At 46.6% G+C, this 16,407-nt stretch overlaps 1 protein-coding gene across 1 annotated transcript in view; it reads right to left on the bottom strand.

Annotated features, from left to right (window-relative positions):
- Window positions 1-837: 837 nt before the first annotated feature.
- The window catches only part of KLHDC4 (kelch domain containing 4), a 29,706-nt gene continuing 14,136 nt past the window's right edge, over window positions 838-16,407 (bottom strand). The window contains exons 6-12 of the mRNA XM_074158026.1: window positions 14,933-15,025; window positions 13,807-13,966; window positions 6,949-7,030; window positions 4,730-4,938; window positions 3,035-3,440; window positions 1,736-1,852; window positions 838-1,438 (exon numbers count right to left, since the gene is read on the bottom strand). Of these exons, the coding sequence (XP_074014127.1) occupies window positions 1,263-1,438; window positions 1,736-1,852; window positions 3,035-3,440; window positions 4,730-4,938; window positions 6,949-7,030; window positions 13,807-13,966; window positions 14,933-15,025 (1,243 nt within the window). The 3' untranslated portion in view covers window positions 838-1,262. The remainder of the gene's footprint in view (window positions 1,439-1,735; window positions 1,853-3,034; window positions 3,441-4,729; window positions 4,939-6,948; window positions 7,031-13,806; window positions 13,967-14,932; window positions 15,026-16,407) is intronic.

Below are 16,407 nucleotides of genomic sequence, written 5' to 3'. Positions count from 1 at the left end.
TGTTTAGAAGTGGTTGGACCCACCCATGGTATTGCTGCAGCAAGAAAGCAGAAGCATTGCCGATACAAAACAAGACGGTGAATGAACCTCTCCATCAAACACAGTTTTATCTTGACAATTAAATCACATTGGCAGCTTGCTCTATTTAATCTTTATCGCATTCTAATTAGCCCTGCAAAACCTAGCACTGCTCTCCTGAGAGCTGGTTCCCCCGCCAAAACAATACCCAGGGCACCCTGGATTTCTCTGCACAAGGACAGCCAGCGCCTTCTGGTGTCACCCCAAGTCATCACTTGTTTGCTGCAACAGACACACTTGTATCCCATCTGTTGTCCCTATGGACCACAGCACTGCTCTGCCGGAAAGAAAGCGATGCCTTGAGGAGAGGGGCTGAGTGAGGAAAAAGGGGTAAAAAAGAAAAAAAATCCTTTGAGAGTGTCAGCCCACTCTCTCCTGTCCTCAACATGCCATCAGGTCTTAAGGTAGGACATTTCACTGGTCCTCAGGAGTTCACTTGTAGGACAACAGCTTTCTTGGCCAACATGTGAGAAACTGAATTGGGAGATTCCACAAGCAAAGGCAAAACCTGCTACAGGTAACATTAAAAAGGAAGAGACTTCTCCTGTTACATGCATCAGGGGTTACAGTGGCTCTCATACAGGTAAGGTGTGAAAGGATTCCCAGGTTTCTCCAGGCTGTGCAGCCACATCTCAGGAGGGCTGGTACATCTTACAACCACTACCTGCGCATTTCACAGCAGGAACAGCGATCCCTCTTCCACAGCAGGAGAAAAGGAAGCAGAAAAGCTAGAATGGCATTAATTGAGAAAACCAAGATGATTGTAACCAAATAAGTTTATTGTAGAAACCCTTGGGAGACATATTCTGGCCCCAGTCAGGGTAGAGAATTTGGGACCAATGAACCATTGTGAGGTGCAATTTGTCTTGACAGACTCAAACCAACTTTTGAACAAAAACATGACAGTATTGCATATACCAGCCTCAGCAGAACAAAGTGCTTGGACAGCAATCCTGTTCCTGAAGGCCCTCCCACAACCTCCAGGGGAATAACAGCATATCCAGAGCACTAACCGAGAAGGCACGCTGAGACTGGTCAGCCCAGAGGCACTCAGAGCAGGCAAAAGCTGGAGTGCCAGGATGCCCTCTGGACATGCTGACTGCCTGGCACACCGGGCAGAGCTCAGCGGAGCTAACCACTGCTCCCAGCACATTTCCTCACCCATGGAACAGCCCCAACAACATCTAGACTGAATCTTCATAGAAAGTCTTTGCCATGGCATGTGCCACTTTTACCACCTTCTTCTCCTTGGCATCCGGGCCCATGTTGATGCGGGCAAATTTAATCCAGTACTGCTCCGTCCTGGAGAGATAGTCCGCGTGCTTCTCACCAGGCTGAACAGACGGGTGCTGCTCCTCTCCTGGTACACAATGGGGGGGAAGACAGAAAGAGAGGTCACAAACAGCTAACAAAGGCAATCTGCTCTTCCATGTGTCAACCCGTCCAAGGCTACCTTAGTATTTAAATGTAATAGCCTAAAGACCTCCCAATGAAATTTCTCCTCTACCTGGGGTCAGTGTACTATGAAAACTTCACTTTTACTGGAAAACTCACCTGGATGGCAGTGAGGCCTTCCAGGCTGGCAGCAGAACCAGCAGGTATTGTACCAAACCCCACTTTATATTAGTATGAGGACAACATTTATCTTAATCATTACCTCCGTCATCTTCACTCTCTTCTTCAGAGCTCTCTTCTTCCTCTTCCCCTCCCTCTGCACCTTCTGTATCATCCTCCTCTTCATCCGACTCTGACTCCTCCAGCCATTCTTGTGCTTCTTTGATGAGAAAGAATATGGAAGAAATATGTAACAATCTGTTTCCCGCTCCTACACCCAGAACTGTCATGGAGGATGCCAGGGCAAGGTCAGACAGATGAGCTCCTTAAGACCCCTGCTGGTTTTATTTCCCTCCAGATCCACCCACTGTACAGGGCCTGGCTCTGATGCGGAGCAGTGGGAAGAGATGAGACAGAGTCAGGAAGAAGTGAACATCACAGAACAGCTATGAAAGAAAAGCTGGTTAGTGCCGATGCTGACAAGAGTCAACTCTCCTCCCTGGCACTTCACAGCTCCATGATCATGAGCAGGACTCCTTCCTTTCTGCCCTTTGTTCATTATGAACATGCAGACTGAGTTTCCAAGGCAGGGACACCCTCTTTTAATGTCTCTCTACAGTCTCTACCACATGGCCTGGGCTGAATCACTTACCCACTACCATAAGAGATATGTTGCTTTAAGACAGACCCACAGTTTCATTCAATAATGAGTAGAAAACATATCAAATTCATCTTCAATGAGGTCTCTCAGATAATGCGTTCTGCAACACCAACCAACACACTCATGTAATGACCTTGTAGCCAGGAATTCAGCGAACTGAATTCCATGCTTGCCACATCCCCTGAGCTACCCTTCCCAGCTTGGGAACAGCCCAGCAGAGTAGTCAGAGCACGTGGCAAACATACTACACATTTAAGGTACAAAGAGAGAACCCCAGCTAATGCCCATATTCTTTTCAGTACCCAAGACCCTCACTGCCCTGAGAAGGTGAGGACAGGCAAGAGCACACATCCCTGTCTTCTGTCGAGTGGACAAGCATGGCACAGCAGGACTTCCCAGGCCAGAACTTGCCACCAGTGAACAGAGACGCTCTGTGTACATGTCTTGGTTTCCAGAGTAGAAAGACCAGAGCTCACTCGCTACAGTGATCGCAAAACTCTGGACCAGACAGGTTTCTGCAGAGACTGACCATAAGACACTCACAGACTCCCAAGCTTCTTCCTGTCCAGGAAAAAACACTACTCAAAGGTTCATCACCACCCCTTGAGGAAAGTCCACAGTTGCCACAGTCTTTCCTGCAGCCCACCCCCCCCTCTAAAATACAGCACTACTGGAAACCATATCCTAGGGGCTGCTACACTAAAGGCAGAGAGAGAGAGAGATCCCATCCTCAGAGCTTACTTGGATCCATTTCCACTAGCACCTTCCATTCTTCCATCTTGTGTAGGTCAACGCTGTAGAGGTCACTGAGAGTGAACTGGCGATCGCCCACCTCAAACATTCCTCCATACACATAGAGAATCCCATGCTTCACTGCCAACATGGCATTGGAACGTGGACATGGCTCCACTTGCTGGCCTAAGGCTCCACTTTCCTCCTCCTCCTCCTCCGATTCAGACTTCTCCTTCTCTTCTGCAGGTCCAGAGATCACCTGCTTGATTGTCATGACAGTCCCATCTTCTGTCACCACTTCTTTGACTATCTCCACTGGGCCTTGTGGTTGTTGCTTCTCCATCTCCTCATCTTCAGCACCCTCTGCCTCAGCCTGTCGGCCACGTCTTCGCTTCCTCTTCTCCGATTTTGGTCCCTGTTAACAGGAACAAGGAACAGAAGGAGATTTGTGTGTGAATTGTGTACACCTAATAGCATGTACAGCAGTTAATACAAACACTATGGATGCTGCTGGGAGGGAGCAGGGAGAATTCAATTATTTTTCACTAGAATTGTAAGTCTCAAGTGATAGGTACAACCTCCCACTCAGCATGGACTTTTACAAGACGTAAAACAAGGAGCAATGAAACTCCTGGAGAACACACGGCGTGGAGTTTCCTCTTCTATTAACGGCAGCACGTGCTGAAGAGACAGAAAACAGCTCTTTTGCTCTCTGTCTTGCACGTGTACACAAACACACACAGAGTCCACTGGTCTGTGACAAGAGCAAGAGAAAATAACCCAGCATTTTGTGAAATCAAACCAATTGCTGGGTGCTAAATTACAGTGCATTACCAGGAAGCTCTCCAGGTCTTCAAGATACTGTATGAAAGGGCTGGAAAACAGTCAGCTGGGCAGGCAGAAGCAAACACCTGAGTGCATGTTTGCCTGTTATTATGTGATTGACTTCTCCTTTTTGAGAACAAAGCCAGAAACAGTGGGGGTGAAAAGAAGGAAGTTCAACTAGGTCACCTGCACCTCACTTTCCCCTTGAGAGTGGTTCAAACAAAATCAAAGATCTGAGGGTCACGTTTCTGAAGTTCTTATGAGCCAAGGTTAATATTTCATCTTTTCTAGTAGCTCATCAAGAATGGGGAAGAGGGAGGGTTTTTGATCCCAACACCAGATCTTTTTACAGTAGCTTATACTGAACTATCTCATGTCAGACTTACACGTCTTACCTGGAGCTGGCCTCCAGTAAAACACCATAACTGTATTTTCATGCTGCTTTATTTCATTTCGCATTACACATCAACAGGGAGCGTGCACCTGTGCCCAACCACCAGGGCTCACAGGTTTCCTCTCTCCTCAGTCTGCATCACACTGTGGGAGCGGGGCATGGAGAGCACAGGGAAGGAGAGGGGCAGCATAAAGTTAGAGAATTCAGTTGGTTTGGTAGTAAAAACCTGTTAGAGCTGCACATCCCCAGCTTAATTCCTACAGCCTCTCGCCCTCTTCACAATCAGTGGGTCACAGATCAAAGCAGCAGCCACACCTGGTGGCTCAGCTTCTGGAGCACCCAGAGGTATTAGAAATAGAGGCCTCCTGCACACTGCGAGAAATCTGTACCAGGCCAAAAAAGGTCCAAAAGACATGTGTCCAATGATCAAGGAGAATGAAATGAATGTATTTGTGTAATTTAAAAAAAAAAAAACCAACACTAACCTTTAGCTGTCCAGGAAACCAGCGGTTTTTTCCCATGTCATAGAAATAAATATCGTTGAAGAAGTCCCCTTCAATGCTCTCTTCCTCTTCCTCATCATGCACGCCTCCAAACAGAAGGGTACGGTTATTGGGACCGATCGCCACAGAGAAGCCAGACCTGGGAGTGGGTTTCACTCCGGATGGGTTGAGCCGACTCCATGCCCACTTGTCTGGTAATGGATAAAAGCAAATATGAACATCAGCAAGGGAGAACCCTGACTGTTTTCAGATCTTCCAAGGCCCTTCAGTACTCCAGCAAGTAACTCAACGAGCCATTTTGGAAATTCTTAGGACTGCACAGCACGTCTTCAACAACAACGTTAATCAGAACCACTTGCATTTCCACTTCTATCACACAGCTCATCTGCACATGCCTTCTACCCATCCCTTCTGCCCTTAGAAAGCTGCTGTGCCTTCAATAAAAGCAAATGCAGAGAGCAACCTTCAGGGTGTGCTTTCTGTATATACACCTTTTCAGGAGGGTGGAGTTCAAACAGCGACTGATTGTATACAGCCTTTGAGTACCGCAGAAATGTACCTCGGTTATCCCATGGAGCCCACTCTACATCAGTTCTCTCCACAGTACCCTTACTACTTGATCTGTCAACTTCCACCACCGCCTTAACCCCAAGAATAATTGCAGTTCATCGTAAGGAGACCCAACCACACTTTAAAAAAGGGCTCAGCAGCAGGAAAAGGCTTGTGCTCTAAACCCTCCGCTTTTACTCCAATCTTTTCCACTCTGGATTTAAAGCAAATCCTTAAAATGCAGGCCAGGAGAAGCACATGCACTGGCTAGGGACTGTGTTCCCGAAGGAACCACAATTTCAACACGATAAACTATAAATAGGACACAATGCAAGCAGGGTCTGGAATCCAGACAGTGTAAGTGACCAACCCTCCTCCCCAAATTCCACTTTTAACACGGTCAGGTTTAAAGAAATCAATCACAATTTTAACATTTTAGAAACTCAGCTCAAAGAAGATGGTCTCATTCCCTGAGCTAAGGATAAAATACATTCTCTCCTAAGGAAAGTGATGGAATTCCTATTTCTGGGGACATTCACAGATAAAACCACCAACCAACCAACACCCACTCTTGATAATATCCCTGCACTAGGGAATCTAATGAAATCACATCCCAATCCTCTCTCTTAAGAGTCTGTAAGTGAGACAATTACCAAAGAGACTTTGTCAAAACAGGAATTTCCAGTGTGCAGAATTCTGAAATCCCAAAGATTTTCTGTTCTGAAACAGAAGTGATCAAAATGTCCCAGAGAACAGGAATTTCAAGATGGTTTAATTCCCTCCCACATACAAACTAAAAAAAATCCCTAAAATATCTTTTCTTCTATTTTTTTCTGAAGCTGCCTGTGCAGGCCAGAGCTTTCCATGTAGTTAAGCAAGGAGCCTGGAGACCCTTCACTCCATCCCAGACTATTCCAGGACAAACTAGGCGTCAACATAAATGATGCTGTGAGCTATAAGTGATTCTCTGACAAAAAGCATATCCCAGCCTTCCTCTAGAGCTCTGCCAGTTTCTCCACCAGCTCCCATTCCCCAGTGTCTCACTGTGTCAGAGCCACCATCTACACTAGCTCTGAAATCAAGTCACCTGGAGCTGAGAACCAGGACTCCTTACAGCCTTCAGCTAACCAGAAAGCTCTGCTCAGGCAAGCAGTCACAGCCTCATCTTTTCAGGCTGTAAAAGGGAGTGCGAGGAGGGGACAGAACCGCTGCGCAGCATACAGTTTGCTGCAGCAACAAGCGCCTACTTCCCATTTCCCTTTGCAGAGCGGAGCAGTGAGGAATCCTGCCTGCATGTGTGATGGCCCGTCTTCCTTCTCCAGCACACATAAACAAAAAAGGAGGACATAATTCCTCCAATATCCCCCTGCAACTGCTGTTTCCTTCACCCCAGCCCCCTTCTTTTTCAGCTAGAGTCACAGTATACAAGCGCGCTTAGCCGCTCCTGGGAAGAAAAAAATATTTTAAATCAACTCATCCACTGTGTTTAGCCCCAAAGCAAACACTGGGCGCAGTGCTTTTCATTGAAAGGGAAATTTTGTTCTAGGCTTCGGGTTTTTTGGTCTGTTATTCAAGGGAACAGAGAGGATTTGTATTCACAGTCCTGCAGCATCACTTCCAGCAGTGCCCTCCCAGCTGCGGCAGTAGCTTACCTTCCTCCTTGCCCGCACCTTCGGTCTTCAGCAGGAACATATCTGTATGCAGGGTGCCTTTATCAACATCTTTCTTAATTCGCTGCAGAGAAGGGGAAGACAGGGATGCTCAGTGAAACAGTTTCAGTGGCTCAAAACACCGGGGGTCCAACTCTTCAGAAAGTCACCCGCACCAGAATGGCGGTATGTGCTGTTCTGAACTCACCACCCCACAAATAAGCCTAATTGCAGCCTGAATCTCTACATTCCTGTGCTGAAAACACAAACGCTGTGACTGGGGCAAGGAGAAGCCACACAGGTAGTTACGCTGTGGCTCTGGAGCATCAGGTATCTCACAACCATAGTGTTCAAACCAAGAATACTTCCTGTGATGAGCCACAACAAACCTGCCTGTGACAACCAAGCCGCAACACAGATCCTGGAACTCCTGGCCATATGAAAACTACACAATGCAGTTTAAGGGCAGGGATTTTGGCATCAAGAGAAGTAAATTGTCACAAGGGATTAAACCCAACTGTTTTGTGAAAGAAAGGAAGGATGGGCAGCACCAAGGAAACAAGAGATGCAAGGTCCTGCATTTTACTCTACCACAGACAGTTTCAGGTGCTCTCAAGGGACTAGTTTAACATCTGTGCCTCTGCTCCTGTAGCTGTAAAGGAGAGCAGATACCCACTCCACCAAAGTAGCACATGATAACTTTCCACAGGGCTTGCAAGGTCCTCTGGGATTCTGCCCTTGAATGTTGAGCAGAAGCTCAGAGTGTCTGTACTGTATCAATTGCCCAAGTTTAGGTACAGATCCGTGACAAGCACACAGACTTTCAGTCCCTGCCACCCCCCCATCTCCATCCCACTACAAGAGAAGCAGAGGTGACAGCTCTCTCTCTACATCACAGCCTGACTACAGCTGTCATTTTTAGCATTCAGGGTCCCACAAAGCCTCGAGCAACAGTTGGTTTTTTTTTCTCCTAAACAGAAACAGAACAGAAGCCCCACTTCCACCCCTACTAAAGGCAACAGCAAGACACCGGCAAGAGCAGGAACAAGCCTCAGCTGAGGCAATTAAATGCATCATTTTAAATGTGATTTTCCCTTGCTCCTTTCACCATAAGCCCCTATGCTCCAGTGCTCATAGCAACATGCAGCATTTGAAAGCAGCACTATGCAACACCACTGTAGGAGGTCTTTTAATAATGTCATTATCCACCCATCCCTTCATGCAGAGCTCCTACTTCCTTGTAATTCCCTTCCTCCTGGGGACAATGGCATTGCCATGCTGTGTAACTCCTGCCAGGATGCAGGCAGTGGATCCCAGGAGATCCTCAGGAAGATGAGCAAGGCCTGGGTGCAGTTGACAGCACAACAGCACGGTGCTGTCCTGTTCTTGCTGTACCCAACCCAGTGCCCTGCACTGGACAGGTTTTGTTATTGGATGGCATCCAATTCGTAGCATCCATATTCAATTCTTAGAAAGGCAGAAGAGAGGAAAGGGAAACAAAGCGCGTTTGAGGCACTGCACAGCAACACTGTAACCTGGATGACGCTGACAAGCCCTGGGAAAGGCCAATAACGAAGCGCCAGAGGAAACAGAACTCTGCCTGCAGTGCAGCTAAAGGGAAGCTTCAGTTAACTTAAGGACCAGGGTCTGCCCGTAGGGCTGTTGTGGGAAATTTGTTAGTTTGGGGCTGTGGCTCACGTGTCTTCCTGCTCTCCACATGCACGTCTGTTAGCACACTGAAAGACACATGCTCTTCAAGACAAGATGTCTACACTGGAGAGATCATCTTCTGTGCAACCACTTCAATGAAGTCAAAAACTGCACTATTCCACCTACTGTCCTCGAGTAACAGAGCATCAGGCACACAAGGGACAGGAAGCCTATAAGAACAAGTATCAGTGACAGTCCTGTTTTATGACTAAAGGGTTATACAGCGATGTCTCCTTCAGCCTCCTGCCAGTTCTCCAGCACACAGAAAACAAGCAAGACAAGATTTTGTACTGGTGAGTGGTTCTGAGGCACAGTTAACTGAGCTCTGGTGTCGCAAAAATGGTTGGAAGGGCTGTGAGCTGCCAAATTTGAACAGACCCTTGAGAGAGAGCTGCCAGAGCAGGAAGGGAAAGAAACGCCTTCTAGGAAAGGTGCTGTATTGAGGACACCAATTCATAGCCTGGCGGTGCATGTATTGTGGCATCTACAGCAGTAACTCTCAAGTCCAAAGGGCTGTGAGTCACCGTGCCGAGCAAGTGCCACGCTCTGGCAATGTCACACTTCACTGTCTCTGTCACACAGGTCTAGAGCAGAAGTCACCAACGTGCTGCAGGCTGTGGACAGCTGAGATAACAGAAGCCTTTTTAGTCTGTCCCTCACCTTAATCAAACACCCCTCCAAGTCTTACCTGAGCAAAGAGCTGTCAGGGGTGGATAGGCAGAGGAGAGGGAGGGAGAGAGACAGAAGCCTTCACATCTTATAGCACTAAAGTGCACCCCAGCGACTGGAAAGTGCCTGTCTGCTAACGATAACAGAAATGGTGGTTATTTCCTCCCCAGTCCCAGGCAGACTGCAGTCTGTCCTTAAATGCCAGACGGAACACACACTCATATGTGCAGGGGACACACAGGCTGAAGCGTGCAGGAACACAGCAAGACGTGCACTCTCTGCTCAAAAGAAAGGGAAAGAGTAAATACCAAAAGAGCAGTTGGCTTCACTATCGCACAAGCTGCGGAGAATAACTGCATTATTTTTCTCCTGAAAACCACATGGCTCCCTGTAGTAAACATGCGACGTATGCAACATGACAAAGCTTCTTGGGCTGAGAAAACCCCAATGAGGTGGAGTGGGAGTTAGTTATTTGTTGTCAAAGAGATGCCTGTTTTCTCCAACTCACACTGGCTCAAAAGCAGACACTTCCCCAGCAAGAAGTACACTCTGCTGGAGAGATCAAGCCCTTCGCACCCAGGACACCTACCTGCCCTGAGCAAATCGCTGTCATACACAATAAGCTCCTGTTCCCCCCACTGTCCTTCTTGCCTTGAAGTTCCAGGTGTTTACTTTCAAGCACAAAACTGGCTTGGATATCCACAGCCTGTTGTTTGCATATACAGGTACATTAGCAACTTACAAGACCTTTACAAGCACTAGCTAAAAAAAACCCAGCTCCACTGACAAGACAGCAAAACACCTCTTTCTCCCCCTTCAAAGAGCAAGGAAAGTGAGGCACAGAGAGCTCATCTTCAGAAGAAGGGCAATCAGGATTCCCCATGTATAATGGCCTAAAAACGTCTGATAAAAAAAGAGATCAACAGTGGCAAAATACATCCAATTAGCAAAAACCCTTAGCAGACAGAACTACAGAGGGAACCGGTCCCACCAGATCTTGCAATTCAGGCAAACGCTTCAGCCCTGCCACAAGCAGTCTCCCAGCAGAATCCAACTCATCTTAGCAAAGCTTGCCACTAAAAAAAACACCCACAAAACCAATAAAACCCCACATGCTAGTCTTCTTTGGCATCCCAAAGCCTTGCACACACATGTCATGCCAGCCCTCCCATGGCTTGTGGGCTGCCTGCACCTGCAAGGTAGAGCAGCGTTAGCCTCCAACACCTCCCGGCTGCATTTGCCGTGCCAGTCAGGCACAGCGCGCTCATGTTGCCTAGCAATAGAGGTCTCATTGCTTTATACAGCCAAAAACGCAGCTTGCTGCAGCAAGCCCCATCCCCAGCACAAGAAATGGGCGAGGATATCTTTAAGATCAGCAGGAGAGCAAGTCTGAGCTCCTTGTGGGATTTTGAGGTACATTTTAGGCAGAGCTGACAACGTCCACAACATCCCCTTCTCTAAGGGATCACAGAAGTTGCCTTTATCGTTTCCAGGCTGAAGAAGAAACAGATGAACCCAGGGACACCATTCTGCTAAGATACGTGCGTTTTTAAAATACCAGGCACGCTCTCGTCAATTTGTGCACCAACATCTCAATTTAGTTGTATCCAGAGTTGTAAATTTCCTCTTTCACCATTTGCATCCTGGTTGTTCACCACTTGGTCAGCAAAATCTAGTGGCTGGCACAGCCAAAGGCATGTCTGGGTACCAAGGTTCTTGTCCTGGCTCTGCACACAAGTACTGGAGTGCCTCAGACAAGTCACTTGATCTTTTCTACCTCTATTTCCCCAGCCATTGAAAGAGACTTTTAGTACCTGAAGGAGAGATGAGGAGGGACTCTTTATCAGGGAATGTAGTGATAGGACGAGGGGAAACGGTTTTAAACTGAAAGAGGGGAGATTTAGATTAGGTATCAGGAAGAAATTCTCTACTCTGAGGGTGCTGAGGCACTGGAACAAGTTGCCCTGAGAAGTTGTGGATGCCCCATCCCTGGAAGTGTTCAAGACCAGGCTGGATGGGGCTTTGAGCAACCTGCTCTAGTGGAAGCTGTCCCTGGCCATGGCAGGGGGGTTGAAACCAGATGATCTTTAAGGTCCCTTCCAACTCTAACCATTCTATGATTCTGTGATTATTCAGGTCATGTGAAAGGAATTCAGCAACACTGAATTCTGGACTGACAGATGTTACTGAACATTGACCCTCCACACTCGGCTCTGCATGCAAGCCCAGAAAATCAAAGCAGGGACCAAATCTCTCTGCTTCTGCCTTCCCAGCTCATGATGCCTGCTGACCAGACTGAGGACAGACAAATTGATCAGGGGAACAACTCTGGCTGCAAGCTGATAGTGTTGCTCAGGCTTCAGAGAGCCCCAAGCCAGCTGGGTACAGAGATGCCTACCAGTTCCACCCATAACCATGAAGCTCCTGGGCTTACATCTCTTTTTGCCCTAGGCAACGTGCATTATACCACACTGCACAGCTATTTTTGGTACAGTACTTTAAAGCAGATTTACACGGGCTAAGGGGACCACAGGATATAATGCATCCGAACTGCCCATCACAGGAAAGCAGCCTTACCACATCACAGCTCTCCTCCAGCAGTGTGACAGCCACATCATGCCAATACTAAAACAGAAGAGCTATTAAGATTTCCACATATACATGCCTGGCAGCAGCTCTGGCCTCAGGAGGCCTCCACAAGATCTGTACCTTTTTTACAGCACATGTGCAACTTAGTCCTGCCTCTTATTAGAAGAGAAGTCTCTACATGACTTGGTGAATGGCGCTTTACTTAGACACCTGCCTGGTTTCATATGCAAAAATGTCTTCATGTGCCCAAAAATCTCTTCATAGCACTCCTGAATGTAGCATCTGCCTCTCTAATTGGAGACAAGGAATAGGTCTTCTCCTTTGTCTGCCCAGCTCCAATTAAGTATTGTTTCTTCTACCTTCTACCTCTTATTTCTCCCAAGAGTACCCCAGACAACGCCTCTGGGAGGAGCAGACAAGCCAAACAAGCTTTCTTCACTCAAAAGTAAACCCAGAGAGACTCAGCTCAACAATTCGCTATAAGCAGATAGCCACACGTTAACAAGGTTGTGTTTCTCCAAGAGGAACTAAATCTTGCTGAAATAAGTTTTCAGGACTTGAAATCCAGCTGCTTTCAGTAGCCATGACAGAATCACATCTAGCAGAGCATGCAGGCTCGTGCTTCCTTCCCACCATCAAGATTGAGGAAACAGGACAGAGAAAGGAAGAGGACAAAGCCCTTTTGGGCAGAAAATGCCTCTGTATTATTACTGCTATTTAACCACATGCACATCTGATGAGATAGAGCCCTAAGCGCAGGCCGGTGAGGAGGCACAAATGCTTCTAAATATATAGACAGACTATCTTCTCTTCCCTTTCCCTGATTTTCTTCTTTGTTCATTTATTCACATCAGAAGAACAACGCGTCCTCCTCCCCCAGCAATGCACTGCTGGAAGCGATGCCTTTCCACTGAGACAGCAGCAGCAGGATCCGGGTCTCGTCTGCATTCGCAACATTAAAAGCTTTTGCAGGAGCTTTTTGCTCAATGAAATATTTACTTCCCCCCGCTCAGCATGGAGACAGGGATACTTGGTCAATGAGGACATACGGTCTAAAGGGCTATCCAGTATAAATTACCATGATTAACAAAGCAAGAAGCAGAGCAGAGGAAACCTGGTGCTCATCAAAAGTCTTCTTTGACTTATTGAGTTTGCTAACTAGTGCTGTTCCCTTAACCCTTTCACTGATGCAGGAAAATACAAGTCTCCCGGCAGCTGCTGCTTTCAACCTGCAAGTGCTAGAATACGGATGAGTACTACCTGAGAATGCTTTAAGCTAGCAGTAATGACCGCTGTTGCCAAAACTGCCATTTCTCCCAGTTATTTATTCCTACTTCTGTGACATCACCTCCTTATATTGAATTAATTAGCAGAGAAAATACAAAATTCATTTTAACCAATATAAGCTCCTCAATCAGCACACAATTGCATGAAGAGAGGGACAATTAGAAGACAAGACGCCTCTTTTGGTTTGATTCAGAGCAGCCTGAACCATTCTGCGTACGAACAATCCAAGGGCACAACTCCACATTCCCCGCAGGCTGGCGTGGCCACAGGCTAACAGGCTCTCTCCTTACCAGTGGGTTTTAGACATCTGGCAGCTGCCTGACATGCGGAAACATCGTCAGTCGGAGTAGCGAGCAGTTCTGTGATGAGATCACCAAATCTTGCACTGGAGACAAGGCTTGCAAAACCAAGCAGGGGGAATCTCAGTTTTGCTTTGCCAAGCTCTAAAGCCACAGCCAAAACAGGTCAAGACCACCACATTGACCCCACTTTGGCACCTTGAGTTCGTCACATTTTAGTTTTCACTTTCACCCCTTAGTTTTCACATCAACTATTCTGTTTAGCATCCATGAAACAGTTACCTGCTTACCACAAAGTCTCTCCTACCTGTTTGGAGTAGCCTCCATAGATGATTATGCTGCCCTCAGGAGTGGTAGCCATTTGACACCCAGATCTTGGAGCAGGCCCAATCCCTGATGGAGCCAGCTTGCTCCAGGTGAAGGAGTCGAGGTTGAAGGCATACACATCGTTGTAATAGATGTAATCTCTAAGGAGAGCAAATTGGCACATCACAGGTCAACATTTAGGACAGGATAAAATATCACTTCAGGAACAGCACCAGGAACCTCCGAAGGGATGCAGCACCTTACTCAACTCCTTGCATTTATCGTTTTTCTCCTTCCATAACCATAGCACTGTACAGAAGATTTGTTCAGGTGAAAGTTACTATTTCAGTGCAATAATTGGCATTTTACAAAGCTCCATTGAGCAAGACCTCTCTGGGCTCTTTTTTACCTATATCATTCCTTACTACAGTAGAGGTTTCATCAACTCTGTCCAGTTAATGCGATCCAAGGTAACTTAAACCAGAACACAAAACATCAAAACAGATTAGGCCTATGTCTGTCTAGAGGTATAGAGAAAAAAATATACATATATTCCTGTTCTCTTTCTACTACACAACTCACACACTGCTAGTGGAAAATACTCTGAACAGGTTAAACTCCCAAGGGCACAGCCAAACCTAGGGTGGGCTGTGCAACTTGCACTGCGCTCGCAGGGACTGCCGTTATGCTGCTTACTGCCTCTGAGACAATCCATAGCTCAGCTCTCTTCACAGTCCCTGTGACGGTGTAGCTGTGACCTCAGCTAGTCTGTGAGAGCCTGCTGGAGACGTTTCTAGGAAGACAAGGCTCTTTGACAAGATTCAGAGGCCAAAAGTGATGTATTGAGCTTCAGCTACGAGGACAAGTAGCTACTTCAGTGATTAGCTAAGTGGTACAATGGTTTCTCAAACACTTGAAGACTTTAAATCAAGATCACTTGTCTTTCTAATATGAAAGTCTGGTTCAGTAACAGTAGTGCTGAGGATAATCCTTCTGTTAAAGCCCAGCTTTCTGTTACTGGTGAAATTCTGTTGGTTTTCTGTTGGTTTGTTTGGTTTTTTGGTTTTTTTTTTTGTTTTTTTTTTTTAACAGAATTCAGTACCACCAGCCATCCTGCAGTAACCCACCTCGCACTCTCATGGAAACCTCCGAAGATGATCAGTTGTCTTTTGCAAGCAACCATTCGGTGTCCACTGCGTCCAGAAGGACCTCCTGATGCCCTGAAATGCAAAGAAATTTCACTTATCAGCAAAATTCTCTTCCCTGTTAGTGTATCAGTCCATTTTTATTGAAGTCATTGGCAGCTGGGCTACTTCAGTTCTCCTGGAATGGGAAACCATGGGGAATTTCATTGCCCTAATACATATGTAAGCTTTTCTCCAGAAGGGTACGCGCGCGCTTCCTGTAACTCTTTGTAATTGCAACACAGGTATTTTGCAGTTACAGTTTTATTCCTAGTGATAAGCCATCTAGGCTCTAACAGCACCCAAATTTTTGAAGTCTTTTCTGCTATGACTCAGGAGCTCATTTTTCAGGAGAGTTTAACGAACCGCAGTTAACTCCCACAACTGGAAGAAAGGCACTCCAGACAGAGATTTCCACACACCCCCCCTCCAAGTACCAACTGAGAGCCAGAGACCGGCTCTGACATCCACCCTCCTTCAATGTCCTAGGAAATCATGTACCCATACCATCTTCACTCATGTACCTGCAGTTAGGATATAACATCAAACTAGCGAGAAGACTTCGTAAATTACTTAGATTTCCTCAAGAACAAAGGCATTGCAGCAAACCAAGTCACCCTTATTATCTTACATATTAAAAAGCAGCTCTGCTCATTGTTCTCGCTTTCAAGCCTTCCTGACCTTTCAGTTAAATGTGCCACTTCCATTTCCAGGAACAAGCAACAGCACCCCATCTGTCACATCCAAAAGCTTCATGCAAAGCCAGGCAGCTGGCAATGACGTTCCTGAGAGGCAATGAAGATGCACCCTCCTTCATGTTCACCCACAGACTGAGCATCGTTTAAGAGAACAAAAACAACTTCAAGAACTCTCAAAACAAAGGCAACTTTAGGCCAAACCGCAGAGAAAACAGGGTTTTGCTTTGTGTGTTCTCTGCCTCCATGGATTAATCCATCACATTTTTACTCTCGCTGAGGAGTCTCCCAAAGTGCACGCAGTGAGCCCCACTGAACTCAGCAAGACTTCTCAAAGAGGCAGCGTTAACACGTGTTAAGTGGTTGCAGAATCAGGGCCTAAATAAACAAGAAACCCGCTCACTGTTGAAAACAACAACAAAACCTAAACCCACAACCCTACTGCTACGCTTTAACTGGCAGCAGGTAGCTATAAAGAGCAGTGATAGATTTCTGTGGAGGGAGAAAATGAGGGCCCTTATTCACCATCAAAAATGACAATCTCACACCAGTCATAATGAAAAACTCGAAGCAGAACAGCAGCGTTTGGGTAAGACTGAATTAATATTGATTGCTTGGACTTTTTATTCTAACAGAGAGTAGGGTTTTCTAGGCACTTACTGGATTTTTAAGTACCACCCTGCAGAATAGCACCTCTAGTATTAATTTCATCAAGATCTGAAA

This window comes from Numenius arquata, chromosome 13 (genome assembly GCF_964106895.1).
Source record: "Numenius arquata chromosome 13, bNumArq3.hap1.1, whole genome shotgun sequence".
In the NCBI taxonomy this organism is placed as follows: domain Eukaryota; kingdom Metazoa; phylum Chordata; class Aves; order Charadriiformes; family Scolopacidae; genus Numenius; species Numenius arquata.
This window is presented reverse-complemented; position numbering and strand designations above follow the sequence as displayed.